Genomic DNA, 21,047 nt, shown 5'->3' on the forward strand with positions numbered 1-21,047 from the left:
AAAATGCATGCAACAATGTAGAGCATAAGTGCAAAGAATATATAACATATTTAAGCAAAAGGTGATTCATACTAGTTTCCTTCATTTGTCTATTGTCGAGCTGAATAAATACATCCCAAGGAGACATCCCAACGATGGCTAAATTAGAAGAAGATGAAGCGTAATACCGACAGAGACCCAGCAGGGGAGACTGCGCTACAAAATACACTGTGTGTGTGTTTGTGTGTAACAAGATGGAAGGCTGTCTCTCCAGAAGTGAGGAAGACCAATTTTCTCCTTTCTTTTCCTTTTCTCCGTCAACGTGACATTGTCGCTCTACAATGTTTTTTTTCTCCATGAAAATCAACCAACCAGCAGCCTCGGCAAATTCATGAGTTGGTCTTTACCGCCTCGTGTTGCCACTGAAGCTCATTCTGAGACAACGCAGCTTCTCTCTCTTTCGCTCTCTCTCCTGTGCTCATGAATGTCACCTCTACTGATGGTGGCTGCCGGAATCCACACACACATACTCTCACAACCACGGGCTGACTTTGGATGAGGAGGAGGGGGAGGACGCGGGGCAGGAGGGAATGGGAGAGCTGGGGGTAGGGGGGGGATTTGGTGAGGACTGTGGGAACAGAGCGATGCCATCGAGAGACAGAAGAGGAGTCTCCATCTATCTGGGTCCATGTCTCTTCACTGCTCCCTCAAGCGTCGCCAGCGTACCCACTGCTGCTCTACCTCTGGATTTAAGTCGGCTGGATTACCGCTGGGACTCCCGGATCGTTGTCGGGTGCTGCCACATTTAAATGGGAGGCAAAGTTGGACCCCCATGGACTGCACAAATGGTGACCACCACTTTGGTTTTTCTTGCATCTTTAAGAGCTTCCTAGCATCGGGAATGATTTCACTTTCCTTGAGTAAAAGTCTTTTTATACGTGAAATCCTCTTTTTTATTGCTTCTTCCAAGTAGGACCGGCTTCGACATTATCGACTTGGCTGTGGACTCATCTTTCCTTGGTGCGGACCATGCCAGACAAAAGCAATATATGATAAAGATCTACCGTTTTTAAAGCGTCCTATCAATATGTGACTGCAGCACTTTTTCCTCTGATATATTGGTATGATGTGTACGTTGGACTGCAGGTGAACTTGCGTCCCTCCCAGTTCTTCTATCTCCAAGGGAACCCTCCCACTAAACTTCCCTGTTAACCCACTTAGGGCTCCCCTGCGGGGGCTTCTCTAAAACCTTTCGTCCTACTCCAGTTTTTGCCGAAAAACAAATCCACAGCGTCGCAAGGGGGGAACTGTGAAGTAAGACACCCCCCTCCCAAAGTTGAGAGGGGGGTGGGAAGATGGCAGCTCTCGCCAGCTCACTCATTAGACAGAAACGGGCGGTCAAGGACGACCAAACCAACCGGCCGGTGGCCAGCAAGCGGAAGCCCTGTCCGAAGAGCAACAAGTCCTTGTGCCAGAAACAGATCCTGGTTCTCATCTCCAAAGTAAGGCTATGTGGGGGTCGCAAAGGTCGCAACGACAAGAGACCAGGTGAGTGACCGCTACCCCGCTTTCAACTTATCAGCGATACAAGTCGCCAAGATCGTAAAACTAATGTGTTATGCACGACATTAACGTTTTATGTGGCGTTTTATTTCAACTGTAAAGACTTTGTCCCCATTTGCTATGAACTTGCTTTATATAGATCATGAAAAAATATGAGAGTTTTGCCCCCAGTAAATTCCAATCTCTTTTTGTTTCCAAACAAACGAAAATTCTGCATGGCAACCACACACTCTTCTACCAGGGTTCACCCACAATGACAGCAAGGTCTAATGCCCAATGCGGGTGACGATACTACACTGTGCTGGGCAATATGGAAGACACCATCAACCACTAAAAATTAGACAACTGCGCTCGGGAGCAATTGCATCAGCAAAAACACGTGACAGCCGCTTTAATGTCGATCCAGTGCATAAGAGAACTTCATTTTCATTGACATTGTCAGGACAGGCATGAATTAGGGCTTTTTTATCAGATGAATCACAGTTTTCTAATGAATTAATCGTGATTAATCACCATTTAAAACTATTTCTGAAGTATGTAAGTTATTACTATATTTCACTAAAAGAAAGATGTCAGGACACAAGTATATATATTTGCTAAGACTGTCAAATAATGACTTTTTTTTCATCAGATTAGTCACACTTTTCAAATTAGTTAATGATTAATCATTAAAACTATGTCTTTCACTGTATTGTATTAAAGAAAGGTAAATGTCAGTGCTGTCAAATGATTCCATTTTTATCTAATTGGTCACAGTTCTCAAATTAATTAATCATGATTAATCACCATTTAACACTATGCCTGAAATAGACCCATTTACTGTATGTTATTAAAAGAAAGATTGCAAGGGCTGTCAAATAACCTATTTCATCAGATTAATCACATTTTTCAAATTAATCAAACAAGATAAATCGCCATTTGCAACTGTCTGAAATATGACAACTTTGTACTATATTTTGATTAACCTGCAGTGACAGTTGATGCTAGGGCTGTCGAATGATTAAAATTTGTAATCAGATTGATCACAATTGTCAAATGAATTAATCATGATTAATCACCATGTAATAATATGTCTAAAATACGGATTTTTATAGATGAAGTATCTGTGTATGTATTAAAAGCTCCAGATGAACCCTTTGAAAATTGAATGCAACAGTATGCACGTTTATGGCAACTTACGAATGCAAATAAATCCAGAATACATACTATACTGCCTGATGGGTACAGTGGCCATATAGTGGCTCACTAAATGCATTTTTCAACATTTAATAGCTTTTGGGATGTTAGCCTGTGCATGCTCCAAATAATTGCTTTTTAAAGAGCACGATTCCATCAACTTAGAGAGAGAGGATAATCGGTAGTCATATTAGTACATTGTGGCTGAGAGATTGTTGAATTATTCCATTCATGGCAGCGGAAATGTTTTCCTTTATTTAGGAACAATAACCGGGCGTCAGACAAACGCTGCACGTGCTGCTGAGCAAACACATGAAACACGAAGACGCTGCATCCTGCCACAATTGATTGGGGAAGACACTGAGGAAAGTTCCAGTGTTTGTATCCCCACAGAGCCAAAAGCTGCTTGGAAGCAGATTGAATATGGGGCGTGATGAGCGCCGCTTTGTGCTTGATGAGGGCTTTCCATCATTCTGCACCACAGCAACATATGTCTGCTCGGCTTCAAACGGCATTTTAATGCAAAATCTGCAAAGTCCAGCCCATGGCCAGAAGCGTGTGGAATGGGAGATAGTCTATCATATTGGACAGTAATCATTATATCAATTCAAACCACTCAGTCATGAGTTCATGCTTATGATTGCCCGTGCAGCAAATATGATGTAATAACACTGCAACACACCGTAAGATTAAAGCTTTGTTTGTATATTTTGGGTCTGGTCTGGACTCCAGCTTAACCTGTTTACATAAGAGCGTCTGTTGTTGCAGTACAGAGAGGTCATCTGCGGACAAAAACTTTTTCCTCACAGAGCCTCTCTCTGACAAACCGATGTTCACAACAAAAGTCACAACGATATCACAGCCTTGCGTTGACATTTAACATCGACTTCAGAATAATTCATCCTTCCACGCAGAATCCAGCCAGCCAATGTTGACCAGCACATGCGTCAATCAGTTGTCAGTTGTCAGATCAAAACATGACGTTGGTAATCCAAGGTTGTCAGCACTCATGAAAGTGACAGAGACCGGCTTTCGTCTTCGCCGCGTGTCGTCGCTGGCCTCCAGTACAAGGACAGCCTCCCTGCATCGCGGTTTTTCAGAAATAATGAGCTGATAAATGATGGCTGTTTTGTGGTTGACTACGGCCTTTTATGAGTCAAAAACACTGAAAGACAAGTTCTATGTACTATTGTGGTCACTAGGCATCACTACTGTTATGACACATGACGTTAGATGACGTGACCTTTCACACTGCATGGGGACTACTGAGCCAGCAGAGCCTAGCCAGCATGCCATGGCTGAGATCGAGTGGGGGGTTCGCCACTCATTTTGTGTGGAAGTGGTTCATTTTGGGCTTCTGTGTCTTTCTTCCCCACTCTGTTTGAAACACCGTTTAGAAAAAGTACATTGTAGAGGCTGCCTATTTAACTCAGTAGCTTGCTATGCTAGTGGCTAGCTGTTATGTTAACTCTAACCCTTTGACAACAGCATTATGAAACATTCTTTGGCGACGATATGTAGTGGCAAGGCTATTTCTTGTCTTCTGCCTTTCTTCTCGGTTCTTTGGAGCGCGTTGCTATCGGATTAGTAGTCAACAATCACACAATTGAAAAGGTTTTCAAATTGTATTTAAAAAAAACAAGTGTGTTAAAGAATGGTACAAAGTACGCCATCATACTTATCTACTGCAGATACTTGTCACACTCAAAAGACCTTTCACTTGGGAAAGATGCACTCTAGTGTTTCTAGCACACAATTTGTAGTGACTTTTCCGATCGCTGTCTAAGGAGCGATTAGCTATGCAAACGGATACTGACCGGACACAGTTCAAACTAATGTCCCAAACAAATCACTTGCATCAATTTGTAAACTATCCACGAGACTCTGACTAATTTCAGAGCTGTTAGAATGAAAAAACATGGGGGTCCGTGCATGCGTGGGAACAATGCAGTGCCGTTTTTCTTGAACTTACACTGGACATCAAGTTAACAACCCAGGCTTTTAGCTCGATGGCTAGTGCTCACGACTCGCATTCTGCATAAAAGGCTGAATCAGGCGGGCTGCACCAGACAGGACAAGAAAACTGCAGTCTAATTATGTAAAAAGTCCAACTCCTCATAAAGTCGAGAAATGGGATGGTCAGCGTCCTGTGACATCCATGTTTATGGTCTACACTTGAGATAACATCTCAGGACTTACATTAGACCGGTATAATTTAGATGACACAACAATCGAGTGGTTAGCCCGCAGACCTCACAGCTAGGAGACCAGGGTTCAATTCCACCCTCGGTCATCTCTGTGTGGAGTTTGCATGTTCTCCCCGTGCATGCGTGGGTTTTCTCTGGGTACTCCGGTTTCCTCCCACATTCCAAAAACATGCTAGCTTCATTGGCCACTCCAAATTGTCCATAGGTATGAATGTGAGTGTGAATGGTTGTGCCCTGTGATTGGCTGGTCACCAGTCCAGGGTGTACCCCGCCTCTCGTCCAAAGACAGCTGGGATAGGCTCCAGCACCCCCCGCAACCCCCGTGATGATAAGTGGTAGAAAATGAAAGAATGAACATTCTAATGCTATTGTGCATCGATAGAATTTTCCCTTGTAATGTGCCGTAATTTGCTATGATATGCTGTGATGCATCACATCAGCAATGGCAGTTCATGTCTGATGGAGCGATATCTAACTTGCATTGAAATGCATCATTACTGGAACAACTGCAGTTTATTCCAGCAGTTGCATGTTGATATGTGTGCATCGTGTAATTCCAGATTAATCTTCCGTGTCTACGCATCTCAGATGTGGGTCATTTGTACACACAATAGTTTACAACTAGCACGTACTATGAGGAGGCTCTTATTTAATCTCATCTCTAATCCTCAATCTTTTCTGCGAGGTGGAGAGTTTGTTCCCAGCTAAACTTTGAGTGACAAACTTCCCAGACTCGGTTTGAATTTTACTGTGAATATCCGATCAGACCTCCAGCAGGGAAGTGATTATTTCATGTTCCACATGTTCAGTTTCTGTTTTTCCAGCTATTATTTTGTACCCTCCAGATTCATGACTCCTGCTAAGACGGAGCTGCAGAGCACACCTGTTGGTCATCTGCAGTGGTGGGCAGTGCAGTTGGTACCTTGGTACCTGGGCCTTCAGTGGGGGCTTAACCAGCCAGAATTTTTTATCGGCAGACACTGTGAAGGCATTTATTGTTAAAGTAATAAGAATACATATTGTCGTACATTGTCATTCACCCAACTGGGCTTGGGTGTGACCCATTTTTGCTTTGGGCCATCCAGGCCTGCAGCGTCGCCAGGTCTGATTCCTTTGTTTAGTTCTACTTTGTTCTTTGCTGCCCCGCGTGAGCAGGCAATCATTCATGAAAGGCTTTATCGATTCAACCCGCGGCCATGTCCTTGCATCCTGGGGTAGCGCTAAACCAAATCATAACAAAACATAACAGATCAATTGATAATCGCCCTCGTAGATTGTTCAAGGTGGAATTGGAGTGTAGGAAAAATATACTGAACTTCCTGCCGCTGTGTATCACGTGATCACCAATTAGCGCCAACTTTACTGACATGTAGCCATTAGTAAAAAGAAATAAATAATAAATATAAAGAACGAGGGACCTGCATGGTATTATACACCACAATGTATCAATGTTCTATCCATCTTCTAATGCAGATCTCGGCCTAAGCAGGGAAGCCACGCCTTCCCTCTCCCCGGCTACTTTGTCTCTCCAAAGTGTCCTGGGTCTTCCCCGAGGCCTCTTACCGGTAGGGCATGCCCTGAACACCTGCCCGGGGAGGCAACCTGACCAGACACCCGAGCCACCTCATCTGGCTCCTCACAAGGCAAAGAAGCAGCGGTTCTACTTTGAATTTCTCCTGGATGACTTCGCTTCTCATCCTATCTCTAAAGGAGAGCCACGCCGTCCTACGGAGAAAACTCTGCTTGTACCCACGATCTTGTCCTTTCAGTCACTACAGCCAAAGCTCATGACCCGAGGTGAGGGTAGGAACGTAGATCCACTGGTAAACTGAGAGCTTTGCCTTTCAGCTCCGTTCCTTCCTTCTTCCCTATGAATAATTACCAACCTTTTACGCCCCCTGGCATTCAGGGGACCTTGGAATCGTCCTGACTATTCCGTTTCCACCCCTGGCCAAAGTAGCACTCATCATAAATACATTGGCAATTTATTATTAATCCATGTGGATTAATGTGGATGATTGGTATCGGAAGTGATATAAGCAAAATAAAAGCTTGATGGGAGCATCCCCGGACGTAGGCTGTAGTAACGGGACTGAAAAACCAACGACTGTCGACTCAGCAACTTGGAGGTGATATTGTAAAGTACGTAACTCAGCGTTCCGGTAGAGCTAAACGGAGTTAGATGCTCTTTTTAAACTCAAACACCACACTTGCATTCCAACACTTCCTCATTCTCCACCAATCACGTGTCATAAAAACGTATCTTTTGACTGTATTGGATAATAGTGAAATGATACCCAATCCTACCGCTTCATCCCAAGCGGATACTATACTATAAAATGATGAGTCATCAAAATGTCCACATGTAGTGTAGACGTTTTCCCTCCCCATTGACTGGGCTGTTTGGCAGCGAGGCGCGACGTAGCGAGTACTTCAGGACAGTCGAGCACAAAGGTTAGGCCCGGATGGGGAGCAGCAGACCGAGTTACAAGGAGATCCAGCGGAGGATGGCATTAAGCTGACCCCAAGAGATCAGGGCTGTGCAAAGTCGCTTACTCGACAACACCTGATCAGACGTTGCAGTGTTGGGTAGCTTCTCATCAGAACTTTACTGACTGTGACAGGGGTCAGAGCAAGGCAGAGACGGGAAGGGAGGAGGAGGAGGAGGAATCTGGCAAAGGTAAACAGACACTAAAAGCCGAGATCTTTGTTTTAAAAGTGGAGTTGGATGGGAAGACGGGGGGTGGACGCAGATAGAGGGGGTAATCAAACATGCAGGAAGAGGAGTAAAGAGAGATAGGAGGAGATTAAAGGGAAGGTGGGTGGAAGTGAAAAGAGCTGTGAATCAGCCTGTCGTACAGGCAGTACCAGATAGGAAACCACTGGGCTGGATATTAACTGTCACTGCAGAGAGCTCCCTTCAACATGAACTTTTCACTTGTTCTCCACCCCCCTACCCCCCACCCCCGCCCTGCCCCTCTATCTGGAGAGCTCGTTCTGTTGTTATTTTGGATTTGATTCTGTGAAAGTTGAAAGGACCGTCTGTTGTTCGACTCGCAGAATTACTGCTGGAATCTGTCTTTAGACGCCGCCAGGGATGTCACCAGACGCTCAGCTCATAGGCGAGACGAGATTTTTTATTTATTTTTTTTAGATAGCAACTAAATGCTGATTAATATTTTTCTTGAATATATACATATTTGGTAAGGTGGGAAAGGTGTGAGCTGGCAGCGAGTTCCATAGACGGCATGCCCTTGGTACGTAAGAGGATTGGTGAAGATGTGTGCGAGACCTGGGGATAGTTACACAGTATGGATGTGCAGTAGAGGAGGATCTTGTTGTCCTCAAACTAGCAAACACCGGGGGGATGATCAAACCAATTTCCAACGATGGCTTGAAGAAGAAATGTCTGTAAAATGTGCAGAGAGTAGCAACATCTCTTCTAAGCTCCAAGGGGTAAATACCAGCATTGATTGGGTCTTCAATGTTCAGAAGACGCAAGGCCCTAACACTTAACACTAGTTTTAGGAAAAGTACAATGAAAAAATTAGGAGTGCACATTAATTATTGGACTGCGGCGAATTATGATGTCATACTGACCATAAATTCAATAACATTAAAAGTATCTGCAATACTCAATAATTTAAATTTAAAAAACGCTGCAATAAGGCCAGATTTCCCACACTGTCAGGGTGAGAAAATCATTCATTTTCTACCGCTTTTCCTCACGAGGGTGGTGGGGGGCTGCTGGAGCCTATCCCAGCTGTCTTTGGGCGAGAGGCGAGGTACACCTTGGACTGGTCGCCAGCCAATCACATATAGCCCATATATGTATGTATATATATATATATATATATATATATATTCATTCATTCATTTTCTACCGCTTTTCCTCACGAGGGCTGGAGCCTATCCCAGCTGTCTTTGGGTGAGAGGCGGGGTACACCCTGGACTGGTCGCCAGCCAATCACAGGGCACATATAGACAAACAACCATTCACACTCACATTCATATCTATGGACAATTTGGAGTCGCCAATTAACCTAGCATGTTTTTGGAATGTGGGAGGAAACCGGAGTAAAACCCACGCATGCACGGGGAGAACATGCAAACTCCACACAGAGTTGGCCGAGGGTGGAATTGAACCCTGGTCTCCTAGCCGTGAGGTCTGTGCGCTAACCACTCATCCGCCGTGCAGCCTGTGAGCAAATCAAGCGCTCCATTTTTCCTCCTGCTTGTGACGCTAGCAGCCTGTCCTAACTTCCCCTGAGCTCGCTGACAAAGTTCGACTCTAAGAGGAAGAACGTTGTACAAACAAAAACCTCAATCTACTTATTTAAATTCTAAATGTTCTCTTCTACTCTTCTGTGTGTATGCCAGCCGTCCCGCCTCCACCCACCAAGGTCACAAGTAGTCCCCCCGCTTTGTGTCCCACTTTGGACACCCCTGCTTTAGAGTGACATGACTGCTTGTCAGACTAGCATTGTCCGTGCAGTGGGCCCTTGGCTTGGGAACAGACTTGGGTACAGACTCGGATTTGAGTAAACCTACAAACACACCACATCTGAGGTCCTAGGCCTGCTCAAGAATAAGTCCACAAGCAGTCATCTCCATCGTCTTGGCATTTCCAACTCCGAGCGCCATCACGTGGATGTCTTTATCCAGAACTAAATGCTGTGAAATGACGAGTTATAATCTATTTCATCCCTAAAACTTCATCAGATTAAACTTCAGCAAAGCAGGAAAAGTTTCAGGCTAATCACTGGGGATTTTCTTCTTCATAAATGTGGAAATCCACACAAGATTAACGATTTTGTTTATACATTTACTTTCATTTCATGGTTTATCTGATTTCTGGTCTTTTGATTGCACAAGCTCCCCTCATCGCTTGAAAAAAAAAAAAGTCAATGGACACGATGAGGGGGTTGTCTGCACGGCTCTCTGAATTTAGAGTGGGTTTGATTCTTCGCCGTTGAGAAGCTCTTAAAGGATAACGCCACTTTCTCTGGAATTTTGCCCGTCGTCCACAATCCTTATGTAAGACGTGTCTTTTTTGTGAGTTATAAAGATATAAAAACAGCTAAAAAGAGGCAGAAAATTAAAGCATGTAATGGGTCACCTAGGAACAGGTACATTCAATAGTAACATGTAATACTTAACAGTATTTTGATCATTTTACGCATTCGCGGAACTTCCTTCTCGGGTGCCTTTATTTCGCATAGCACCAGAGAAAGGAACGCTACAGTGGCGAGTGTGTGGTGATGCTTGTTGCTAGTCGGCTAGTAGCTAGCCGATGTGGTGTAGCGAGGTGTCTCTACGCTAGTAGCGTAGTTCTTAACAAAGTTAACTAATTCACTACCAAAGATGTATTTATACTTTTTCAACTTGAAAGCCCAATCCCAAACACTTATTTATACGGGTTTAAGTTTTTTTGCACAAGAGGCAAAACGAGTTGATGATGTAACTGCACAGTAAAAGGCAGCATGTGTGGTGCAGTTTTCCGCTGGAAAAACGGCCACAAGGTGGCAGCAGTGCATTTGATGAAAGCTGGGCAGGCATCTTTCCTATAGATATACGCGGCAGGGCAACCAGGAAGTGAATTGTAAATAGTTCAGGTGTAATATTTGTAAATAAATTGTTATTTTTATGTTGTTGATGTTGTGGCATAACTGTTTATATTCATTCATCCATTTTCGACCGCTTATCCTCACGAGGGTCGTGGGGGTGCTGGAGCCTATCCCAGCTGTCTTCGGGCGAGAGGCGGGGTCCACCCTGGACTGGTGGCCAGCCAATAGCTGTTTATATATTTTGGCTAAATATACAGTACAGGGCTTAATTTGTGCCACTCTGAAAGTTATGCTTTTCACAAAAAAGCTGGTTTTCTCCATTTTCTAGTCGGGAAATGATATTTGGTTGAAATCTATGTTCTACTGCTGATTACTAAAGAACGGAAAAAGTTTTTTTCTGATGAAGATGAGAGTCTAATTCTTCTTTTGGTATATACAATGTCTAGGATGGCTGGGACTGATTGAGTTAATGATCATAGCAATGTCATACACAGGTCACGTTATATAAATGAAGTGTTGTTGTTGTTCTTTTTCAGAATCAAAATGAGTTCTTTTTCATTATGAGCATTCTTAGCTGCCTCTTTTATACATTTTGATACCTTTAGAGCACACAGAAAAGAGCAAGAGTTTGTTCATGTCTCACATATGGATTGTGTCCGATGGGCAAATTTTCTTTTATAAAAAGGGCGTTTTCCCATGAACTCTTATTTAAAAGTCGGGCAGCTGAAGGATGTGGCTGCAGAGAAGGAGCATTAATTTCCTGTCGTCCTACAGGTAGCACCTTAACTGGCTAAGTGGGATCTGTGGGCGCTCTGATTAAACCTGACAGAGACAGATTGAACTTACCTGGAACAAACAAAAGACAGTGAAGATGGAGGGATGCTGATGAGAGGACCAAGATTGGCGAAGAAGAAGATGTCCTATAAGAATGATGGAAGGGCTCAAAGGACCTTGGAAGTTATGTAACATGTCTCGAGGTACACTTGTATCGACATTTCATGAGCATAAAACTTAAAATAATAGCCGTAATATACCCCATGGAGATGTTCACATAGGATTGATGACTGCTTACTGCGACGCTTTATGTCGTGAAGTTGAGTTCTAAGAAGATTTGCGAGTACGTTGAGCTGTGCGCTTAGCTCGGGTATCACGACTATATTTCTAGACCAACTTAAGCAACACGTAGCAACGATCCAAATAGTTCGCCATGAGGATGTTTCGTCATACTCCTATTTCAGCGTTTGGGAAACTACATCTGGCATCATTGGCAAAGATGATAAAACAAGGTGACAAACCTTCACACCCCTGCGGGACTTGTGCTCGTGCTTGTTCTGCATTTTCAAGTTTCTATTTCCATCTGTGCTGGGGGGTTAATGAGAGAACGGACAGGTGAGCTCTTGAAGGCACTTTCTCAGCTGATCGGGTTCCTCTTTTGTTTGCCTTGTTTCCCCGTGACACGCTCATCAGTATCGTTTAGAAGCAGCGAGAACTTTGTCTCCCTGGCCGCCATTGTCATGGGAGGTGATTTATGGAGCCTTGAATTGAAATGAAGAGGCAGTTGTTGGAGTCACAGGCGACGTGATGCACCAGGATACACCTCATTCAGTCAAATTCCTTCTTTAACCTCAGCCCCTTGTTGCTACCCTCCTGTCTATTTATGTGCAGCATCTTTCCCAACCTCAACATCCTTCCTTTCTGCCTCTCTGCTGCTCTCCCTGGTATTCACATCCACAGATGATCATTATGAGCACGACTCTGAAGCTCATGGCCCAGTTTAGCTTAAAGTTTAGTTTAAAGTGAGAAAAGGGCAGGCACCGTGCTCTCCCTCCAATAAAAACATTCATCCATGTCGCACGATTCCAGCAGAAATTGATCATTTAATGTTCGACGACCGATACAGGCGAGGGTGTGGAGAGCGACGGAAAACCGTGTGCGAGTTTAAGAATACGAGCAGTAACGCTTGAAAGAGCACCAGACTTGATGTGCCTCTGTCGGGACGCTGCATTACTGGACTTGGACTGGACTGACTACCATCAGCCCTCGTTTATAGCCGTTCATTTGTTCCAGACCCCACCCCGATAAATGAATTGCTGCAATATAATATTACATGTTAATAAATTTAATATTTTTATAGTTTGAGAATAGAAAACATGTTTATGACCTTCTAAATACAGTTAACATTATTAGAGCCCTGAGGATATGGAATAACACCCCTATAGTCACCTTTACACTCCTATTATTCCTTCTTTCCAACACATTGGGAGCTAACCAGTTAGCCTCCTATTTATTTCATCTCAACTTCATTCATTTCCTATCGCTTATCATCCATCACGAGGGTCGCGGGGGTGCTGGAGCCTATCCCAGCTGTCTTCGGGCGAGAGGCGGGGTACACCCTGGACTGGTGGCCAGCCAATCACAGGGCACATATAGACAAACAACCATTCCCATTCATACCTATGGACAATTTGGAGTCGTCAAGCATGTTTTTGGAATGTGGGAGGAAACAGGATTACCCCGGAAAAAACCCACACATGCACAGGGAGAACATTCAAACTCCACACAGAGATGGTCGAGGGTGGGATTGAACTCAGGTCTCCTAGCTGTGAGGCCTGCGTAATAACCACTCAACCCCATGCAGCCCTCTTCTCAACTTAAGAATCCAAAAACTTGTTACCACTTCCACATGGAATGGAGGCAGGACTTTTTTCCATGTTGTGTGGGACATGCCATGCCAATGCTTTGTGTCATTACTGCCACCTAATGAACAGATGACCACATGTCACTATTACAACATGTTTTTACTAATCATAGACCATTGTCTACAACCAGACGGCCATTATTTATCCTTTTTTTCAATTTATGAAAAAACACGATATAGCAAGGGAGCAGAAATCGAACAGCAATATTGCGAGGGACGACCGTATGACGCTCAAGCACTTGTTGCAGGTGGACAAGTCCACATCCTTTGAGGTCTGTGGCTTGAAAATCTGCACGTCACGCACGCCATCCTTGAGTGACCAAAGCTTTAAATCGGGTTCCAAATGAGAACAACAACATGGATTCCCAGAAGATTCTTGTCAGGACTAAGGGACACACGTAACACTGGAGAATTTGAACAATATTGAGTACATAAGTGACTCTTACAGAAACATCAGGTCAAGTTGACCTCTTCTTAAGTGCAATTGGAGTTCGCAGAAAGATTCCTTCTATGATGTATTCCCCCTTTTGGGGGTCCCAAAACCCCCGAAACAAACAAAAATGTTCTTTGTGTTTATCTTGGTGTCCCGGTGGCATTTCCACTTATCCATTTCCTCACAGATGAAATCGAGTTCATGGGGCTCATGATGCATTCTGTCACGATTCATCCTGTTGAAATGACAATACGTCGAGGGGAAGGGGAAGTGTCGCGGGCAAAGGATCTGGAGCGAAGGCAGTTTTGGCCAATGTTTCCGTTCACGTGAACACCGCCCATAGGAGTATTGTACCTCTGTAAGAACGCCGTTGGCCATATTCAGTCCCTTTTTTGAATCACCCGCTGATGATCAGTATGTGTCATTGGGGGACTCGTTTTTTGTTATGATCCGTCAGTCGAGTAAGTCAAATGGAAATGTTTAGGATAGTTTGGCCTTGGCCTCGGCAAAGTTCTGAACTCTCATGAGTGCCATTGTAGGCACCCCGGTGGATTTGATCTCATTCGACAGCACAGACGCATGGAGACGAGGGACACAGCAAGAGAGCAGCTGAGGGTAAAAGCGATAATAAGCAGGGAGGGGAGAGACGGGAAGTCCTGAAAACATAAGTCAAGGAAAACCCCCAGTGTTTGATTCGGTCAGAGTCGAAGAACAAATGTCCTTGGCTGCTCAGTCATGCGGCTCCCAGCAATTACCTCCAGCCCTCTCAATAGGAGCTCACATAGCCGGGTATTAGCAAGCAACATACGGAGCTTGACTCGAGCCCGATAAATACATTAGTGCGATGATAACTAACACAGACCTAACGCTGATGAGCAATAAACCTCAACTACTGCTTATTTTTCACTGCAATTACGCTGCAGCTCAGGGTTTAAGCGTCCTTGATGGCTGCAGTGATGCGTGAAGTGATTGCCTTGGGTTCTTATGCACATTGAACTCATTTATACAGACACACATTTAATTGCTTGGTGAATGGTGCTACTGTTAGGATGAGGCACCGGTCCTCCCCTGGGGTTTTCAAGATGATTATTGGTGTTGAATCTAAATTGATGGGGGTGGGGGGGTCCCCCTGCATGTGTACGCCGTGATGTGGCTACTGCTGGGCAATAAACACAACGTTCTCAATGATTTCTTTGGGAGGTATTACAATCCTACCTGTCCACAGCTATTCTTGGTCCCACTCGCGTGCGGTGAAGGTCACTTGGGAAATGGGCCCGCTGATGAGTGGACATGTTGCGGGCAACACTTGTGTCAGAGACGTACACAAGCAGACGGGGAGCTCTCTTTGACCCACGCTCCACTGACCTGCATTACATGAAGTTTTCTGTCACTCAGGGCCACATTTGTGCAATAATAATAACAACAATAATAGTGTACACCGCCTCTCGCATGAAGACAGCTGGGATAGGCTCCAGCACCCCCGGGAAAATGAATGAATGAAAAAATAATACATTTTATTTGTATAGCGCTTATCAGAATACTCAAAAAATATACTTTACAGTGAAAAAAATAAAGTTGAGTAGAAGATATATTAAAATACAACATTCACTACCGCTCAAAAGTTTGGGATTACTTGCAAATGTCATTGTTTTCCAAAGAAAAATACATTTTCATGCATTTCACAAACCTATTTTTCCATTTCACAAACATTTTTACCCATTTCACAAACAATTAAAATGAATCAGATGATTTTCAAAGAAGGATGTACATTTTTGCATAGAGGCCTACTATCAACAACTGTCAGTCCTCTGCATCAACCTCCTGGTATGACTGCTAATCCAAGTTCATCATTTTATAAGGCTAATAGATTAGATTAGAAAACCCATCTAAAAATCTAAACTACAACTAAAATCTCTTACCATGCTGTTAACTACTCCCTTCGGAGAGCAGCACAAACTGGGTCTAACAAGGACAGAAAAACGATGCACAACTGTGCAAGAAGACAAATATCTGAGAGTGTGTAGTTTAAGACAAAGACGCCTCGCAGGTCGTCCCCTGGCAGCTGCACTAAATAGTAGCCGTCAAACACCAGTGTCAGCATCAACATTGAAGCGGCAACTTCAGGATGCTGGACTTCATGGCAGGATTGCCAAGAAAAATCCATATCTCAGACTGGCCAAAAACATTTCCAAGTGATCCCAAACTTTTGAGCGGTAGTGTTCATTCAGAGCTTAAAAACAAGGCTAAAGACGAGGCACGGCAGTCAGGTATAAAAAAGGATTTAAACAGGTGGGTTTGGAGTTGCTTTTAGAAGGTGGGAAGGTCGGGGCAAGCACGGAGTGAATTGGGCAAAGAATTCCAGAGGGTGAGAGCAGTAATGGAAAAGGCTCTGTCTCCCCAGGTTCGGAGCTTGGACCTACAGGGAAGGGCCGGAAGGTTGGAGTCTGAGGAGCGAAGGGGATGAGAGGGATTGTGTTGATGGAGGAGGTCTGTGAGATATGGTGTATGAGTATGTTGGGAAAACAGGAAGCCAGTGTTTTTAAGGACAGGGGTAATGTGTTCACGGGAGCCGGTGTAGTTGAGGAGGCAGGCAGCGGAGTTCTGAATTGTCGTCTGTTTTTGGTTTAGGATGGTGTACCGTAGAGAATACTGTTCCAGTCGTCCATTCTGGACGTGATAAATGGATGGATCAGGGATTCAGCGGTAGAGAATGTACATAAGTGATGGACGGAGTCAGGCTATGTTCTTAAGATGGAAAAATACAGTCCGGGTTAATTGTTTGATGTGGGGTTCAAATGAAAGAGTCGGGTCTAGGAGGATACCAAGATTGGGGATCAGCGGGGATGGAACGAGGGTGGCGCTGTCATGTTGGAGACAGAAGTGGATGTTGGGATGTTTAGGGGACCAATGATGATTATATCTGTTTTGTCTCTGTTGAGTTTGAGGAAGTTGTGTCCCATCCAGGTTTTGATGTCGGTTAAACGGTTGGTGAGGGTGGAGTAGATATTGGAGTTGATGGAGGTGGTGGAGATGTATAGCTGTGGAAATCGAGGCCATGACAACAGATGATGTTGCCAAGTGGGAGGATGAAAAGGATGAAGAGGAGAGGACCAAGCACCTAACCTTGGGGAACACCTCGAGGTAAAGGGGCTACAGAGGAGGAGCAGCTATTGATGTGCACCATCTGATGACGATTGGTGAGGTATGACTGGAGCCAGGACTGAGGATGGTAAGATGGCCTGAGTCGGAGGATGGATCATTAGTGATTTTAAGAAGAGCTGTTTCAGTGCTATGTTCGGGACGGAAGCCAGACTGGAAGAATTCAAACAGGCTGTTGGAGTCAAGTGACGAATGCCGTCATACATGGGAAATACCCAACGTGCAGAATGGGCCAATGGCGCATTTACAGTATCTAAGGTTCTGTGAGGACGCTGCTTGCCGTGAAAGATAACAAACATGCTGCTGCAACGATATCAAACTCTGTACAGTAGCTGAGCCCATAAAACAAATTGATTAACCTGAAAGCAATTTTCCAAAAAGTGAATTTTGAAGTGACTTCAAAGGTGAAGCAGATTTACAGCCCTCATCTGCTTCGTCTTTATTTGAAAGTAGAAAATAAATCAAAAAGTGAATGATGCTCCGGTGAGCCTCACGTTTCTCCAAATATTTTATGATATCTTTTCTTGTGACACACGACACTTTGATACAACATGAAGTAGTGGACACACAGCCATTAAGGTCTAATGTTAAATTCTACCAGCTGGGTCCAATCGACCTTTTTCTGCTATGGCTCTTGGCAAGGCTCCGAGGTCTCGGTTGTGACCAGGGAGTCATCCTGGTCACTGGAAGTTCAATGTGGCACTTCATGGCAAAGGCCTCCCAGAGGATGTAGAAAATGGACTTGTTGCTCCACACCATGATGTTCTGTGCGTTGTGTTAGTTTCTCATAATATTATGACTTTAAAAAAAAACCTTTAATATGTCAACTGTGCTACAAAAAAGACATTATTCTCGTAAAATTAAAATTTTCTCTTGATATTTTCTCATAAAATTACAGCAAATTGACAGCAAATTATATTCTTGCTGTCGTTTTTTTTTTTTAAATTTCCCAAAAGAAGAATCCAAATTCTTCTGGTAAATTTTCTTCTGATAATTACAACTTTGTCATAATATTTTAACTTTATACCCTTTTTCTCCAAAATTACTACTTTATTTGCGGTTTTGTTTGTTCCTCATGATATCAAAACACTTTTTTTTCTCTGTTGACTTTTTCCGCTTAATATTTCAAATTTTGCTTTTTTTTTTTTTGTAGTTTTCTTGTTAAATTTTATCTTTTAAACGTGCGGGGCTCAATAAAAGTCACAAATGGCCACCAGGCCGTACGTTGGACACCCCTTACCTAAACCCTATTGAGCATCTGTAGGGCATTCTCAAAGATGGTGTGCAAACTGTATCAAAAATATTGGGCCAATATAAAATAAATCAATAAATCATATCGGCCTGCATGTGAAATCTCTGCTACTGGCACTCCCATAGAAGCCATTGATTCCAGACTCCGCCCCAGCAGGCGTATTGGGCAGGTCCAGATAGAGCCCGTGTGAATACAATAACAATGTACGCTAACATGTGAAGCATGGAGTAGGTGTATTTTTGGTTCCAGTCTGAAAATGACATTGCGGCTTCAGCTGACCGGTGTCACCTCGATGACATCACTTCCTGGAATGAGGGTAACCGGGAAGGCTAGTTCGTCATGGGTGGCGCCATCAACTATAAATGTAACTTTTGCGAATTTACCGTTTGCTTTCAAAAATCTACCAAGGTAGAACATACTTACAAACAACATAGAACACGTTGATGATTCATGTCAATGCGATTTACTAAACTTGACCAAAGACCATGAGATGCTAAACAGGTCAATGCCTGAGTCATCCATCCATTTCTATACCACTTATCCTCACTAGGGGGCATTGGGGTGCATGTTCTTGGAATGTGGGAGGAAAGTGGAGTACCCGGAGAATGAGGAGAACATGCAAATTCCACACAGAGATGCCAAGCGGAGAATCGAACCTGATCTCCTGACTGTGTGGCCTACATGCTAACCACTCTTCCAGCGTGCGGCCAAATGTCTAAGTCATTCAACAAAAACCTGAGTAGTTTTCCTCCATCTGATCTTCACCACTAATCAATACTTTATTAGAATTCTTGGAGGGGATTTGCCTTTGATGGGTGAACAGGGTATTCCCTTTCCAAGATACTGGAACTCCAGGAGTCATTCAGAATGAGATGAGATTAGATGAAGCGGAAAAGGAGGAGCTACAAGTGTTCATTATGAGAGCTGGTGAGGGGGACGGCTATTAACCGGCGTGACCCTGCACATAGCGGTCTACGTGTCTACCACAATGACTGATGTTTTGGAAAGGAACGCGGATATGAACGAATACTCCTCAGCCAACCCCAATATCATCCCTAAAATACCTCCCAAATAGAGCATGTGGTCGGGTGGTAGAGCTAGATCTACTTTTACCTTTGCTGTTTGAATCAATCTTTCATCCCCAAAACACCAAAGAGTCACTTGTTTTTCCGGATGTCATCCCGTCTTCCACCCATGCGGCCCAGCGCGGGCTACATTTGCATCGCTGTGACAGAAACACAAGTATTTTTGCTCATGTAAACAACTGTGGCTTTTGCCAATCCAACCAGAGGTAGACGGCTGTCACAGCAAGTTACTATCTGTCAGTGCGCTTCTCGGGGGCTTTGGGGGACTGGAGGTGGGCAACATGACAGCAAACTGGGACACAAACCATTAAAGCAGGAGTTCAATGTTTACACAAGAAAGTCTCTGCACGGCGGTGGAGGGTTACGTAAGGATGCCACAAAGCAGTAAGTACTGTAAATATTTGGTTAGCCGAGCTTAGCACAAGGCCTTCTATATCTGTGCCGTGATGCGAGACATCTTCCCCCGGCCTTTAAATATTAAAAACAAGGAACGCAATCGAGATGTTAACCAAAAGAGAGACAAATTTAGTTACTTAGCTTGGCTACTTCCTGGTCCGGGGAGGATGACAATTCATTATGGATGGACGGACGATGCCTTTCTGATTCCACAGTGGCTCAAGTTGTGGAAATGTAAAAACCATGATTCCAAGCAACTGAAACACTCATGGGAAAACCCCCATCCTTGCCCCAATCCTCTAAAGCAGGGGGGCTCACACTTCTTTAGCCTGCAAGCTACTTTAAGGTGACCAAGTCCCAAACATCTACATCCTATTCTAAATATAGAAATACATATTTACTATATTTATAGAGTAAATATACACATATGCTTATGTACATGTCAGGGGTGCACATAACATAAAAACACGCGCTAGCTCCTGCTACAAAACTTACAATATACGTATGTATAAAAATGGGACCCAGCCATGTAATGTGGGTCCCACCCATTGGCACATGGGTCCCAGCCATGGCACATGGGTCCCAGCCATGACACGTGGGTCCCAGCCATGGTACGTGGGTCCCAGCCATGGCACGTGGGTCCCAGCCATGGCACGTGGGTCCCAGCCATGGCACGTGGGTCCCAGCCATGGCACGTGGGTCCCAGCCATGGCACGTGGGTCCCAGCCATGGCACTTGGGTCCCAGCCATGGCACGTGGGACCCAGCCATGCCATTTGGGTCGCACCCATTGGCACATGGGTCCCAGCCATGGCATGTGGATGTGGGTCCCAGCCATGTCATGTGGGACCCAGCCATGTCACGTGGGTCGCAGCCATGGCTGTGGCATGTGTAAATATGTGATGCGAGAGGGTGGGTGGCATTCTGTGCCAATGCGCAACATGTTGTGTCACCAGTGTGCAAAGAGTGCGTCAACTAGTCTTCTACCCTTTCAGGCAATTCCACGGCGAATTGTGGGCCAATGCGTGCAAGTGTAAACAGTGCTTATGGCCACCGATTGACAACTACATTTGAATTGTCCTAATGTATCAGTAAAAATACATGAAACCAGACTGAATTTGGAGTAGAATGATTTGAAAAAGAGTTGTGTGTACGGTAATAGTGTGTTAGGAGTCGACAGTGACTGAATCTTTATCCAGTGGCAGTAAAAACAGGTTTCTGTTTTTTTCTGGGAAAATATGATGCTGTATTGGAATGTACAGGTTGTATTGGTTTTAGATGCGGCCAGCTAATTGAAACATTAGTTTGAGTGTGTTTGACACCCTCAACGTGGACATTTTGACTGCATGCGCCGTCTATTGAATTTCTGCTTAAGTGTGCTTTTGTTTGTGGGGCCACTGCTCATTAAATGACAGCTTAATCGCAGATATCTCTCCATTCATCTTGCTACTCTTTTGCACGGTAACAGACCGCTCTGCTGTTTTTGGCGGGATGAAATCACTGCGTGTATAATTTAAAGCTGGGATGAGGAAG

The 21,047-nt window shown here is 44.3% G+C and overlaps 1 protein-coding gene across 1 annotated transcript in view; it reads left to right on the top strand.

Annotated features, from left to right (window-relative positions):
• Positions 1-581: 581 nt before the first annotated feature.
• The window catches only part of fgf11b (fibroblast growth factor 11b), a 40,418-nt gene continuing 19,952 nt past the window's right edge, over positions 582-21,047 (top strand). Inside the window, exon 1 of the mRNA XM_058077084.2 lies at positions 582-1,527. Coding sequence (XP_057933067.2) covers positions 1,335-1,527 — 193 coding nt within the window. The 5' untranslated portion in view covers positions 582-1,334. The remainder of the gene's footprint in view (positions 1,528-21,047) is intronic.

This window comes from Doryrhamphus excisus, linkage group LG1 (genome assembly GCF_037039965.1).
Source record: "Doryrhamphus excisus strain RoL-2023G ecotype Guam linkage group LG1, RoL_Dexc_Guam_v1.1, whole genome shotgun sequence".
Lineage (NCBI taxonomy): Eukaryota > Metazoa > Chordata > Actinopteri > Syngnathiformes > Syngnathidae > Doryrhamphus > Doryrhamphus excisus.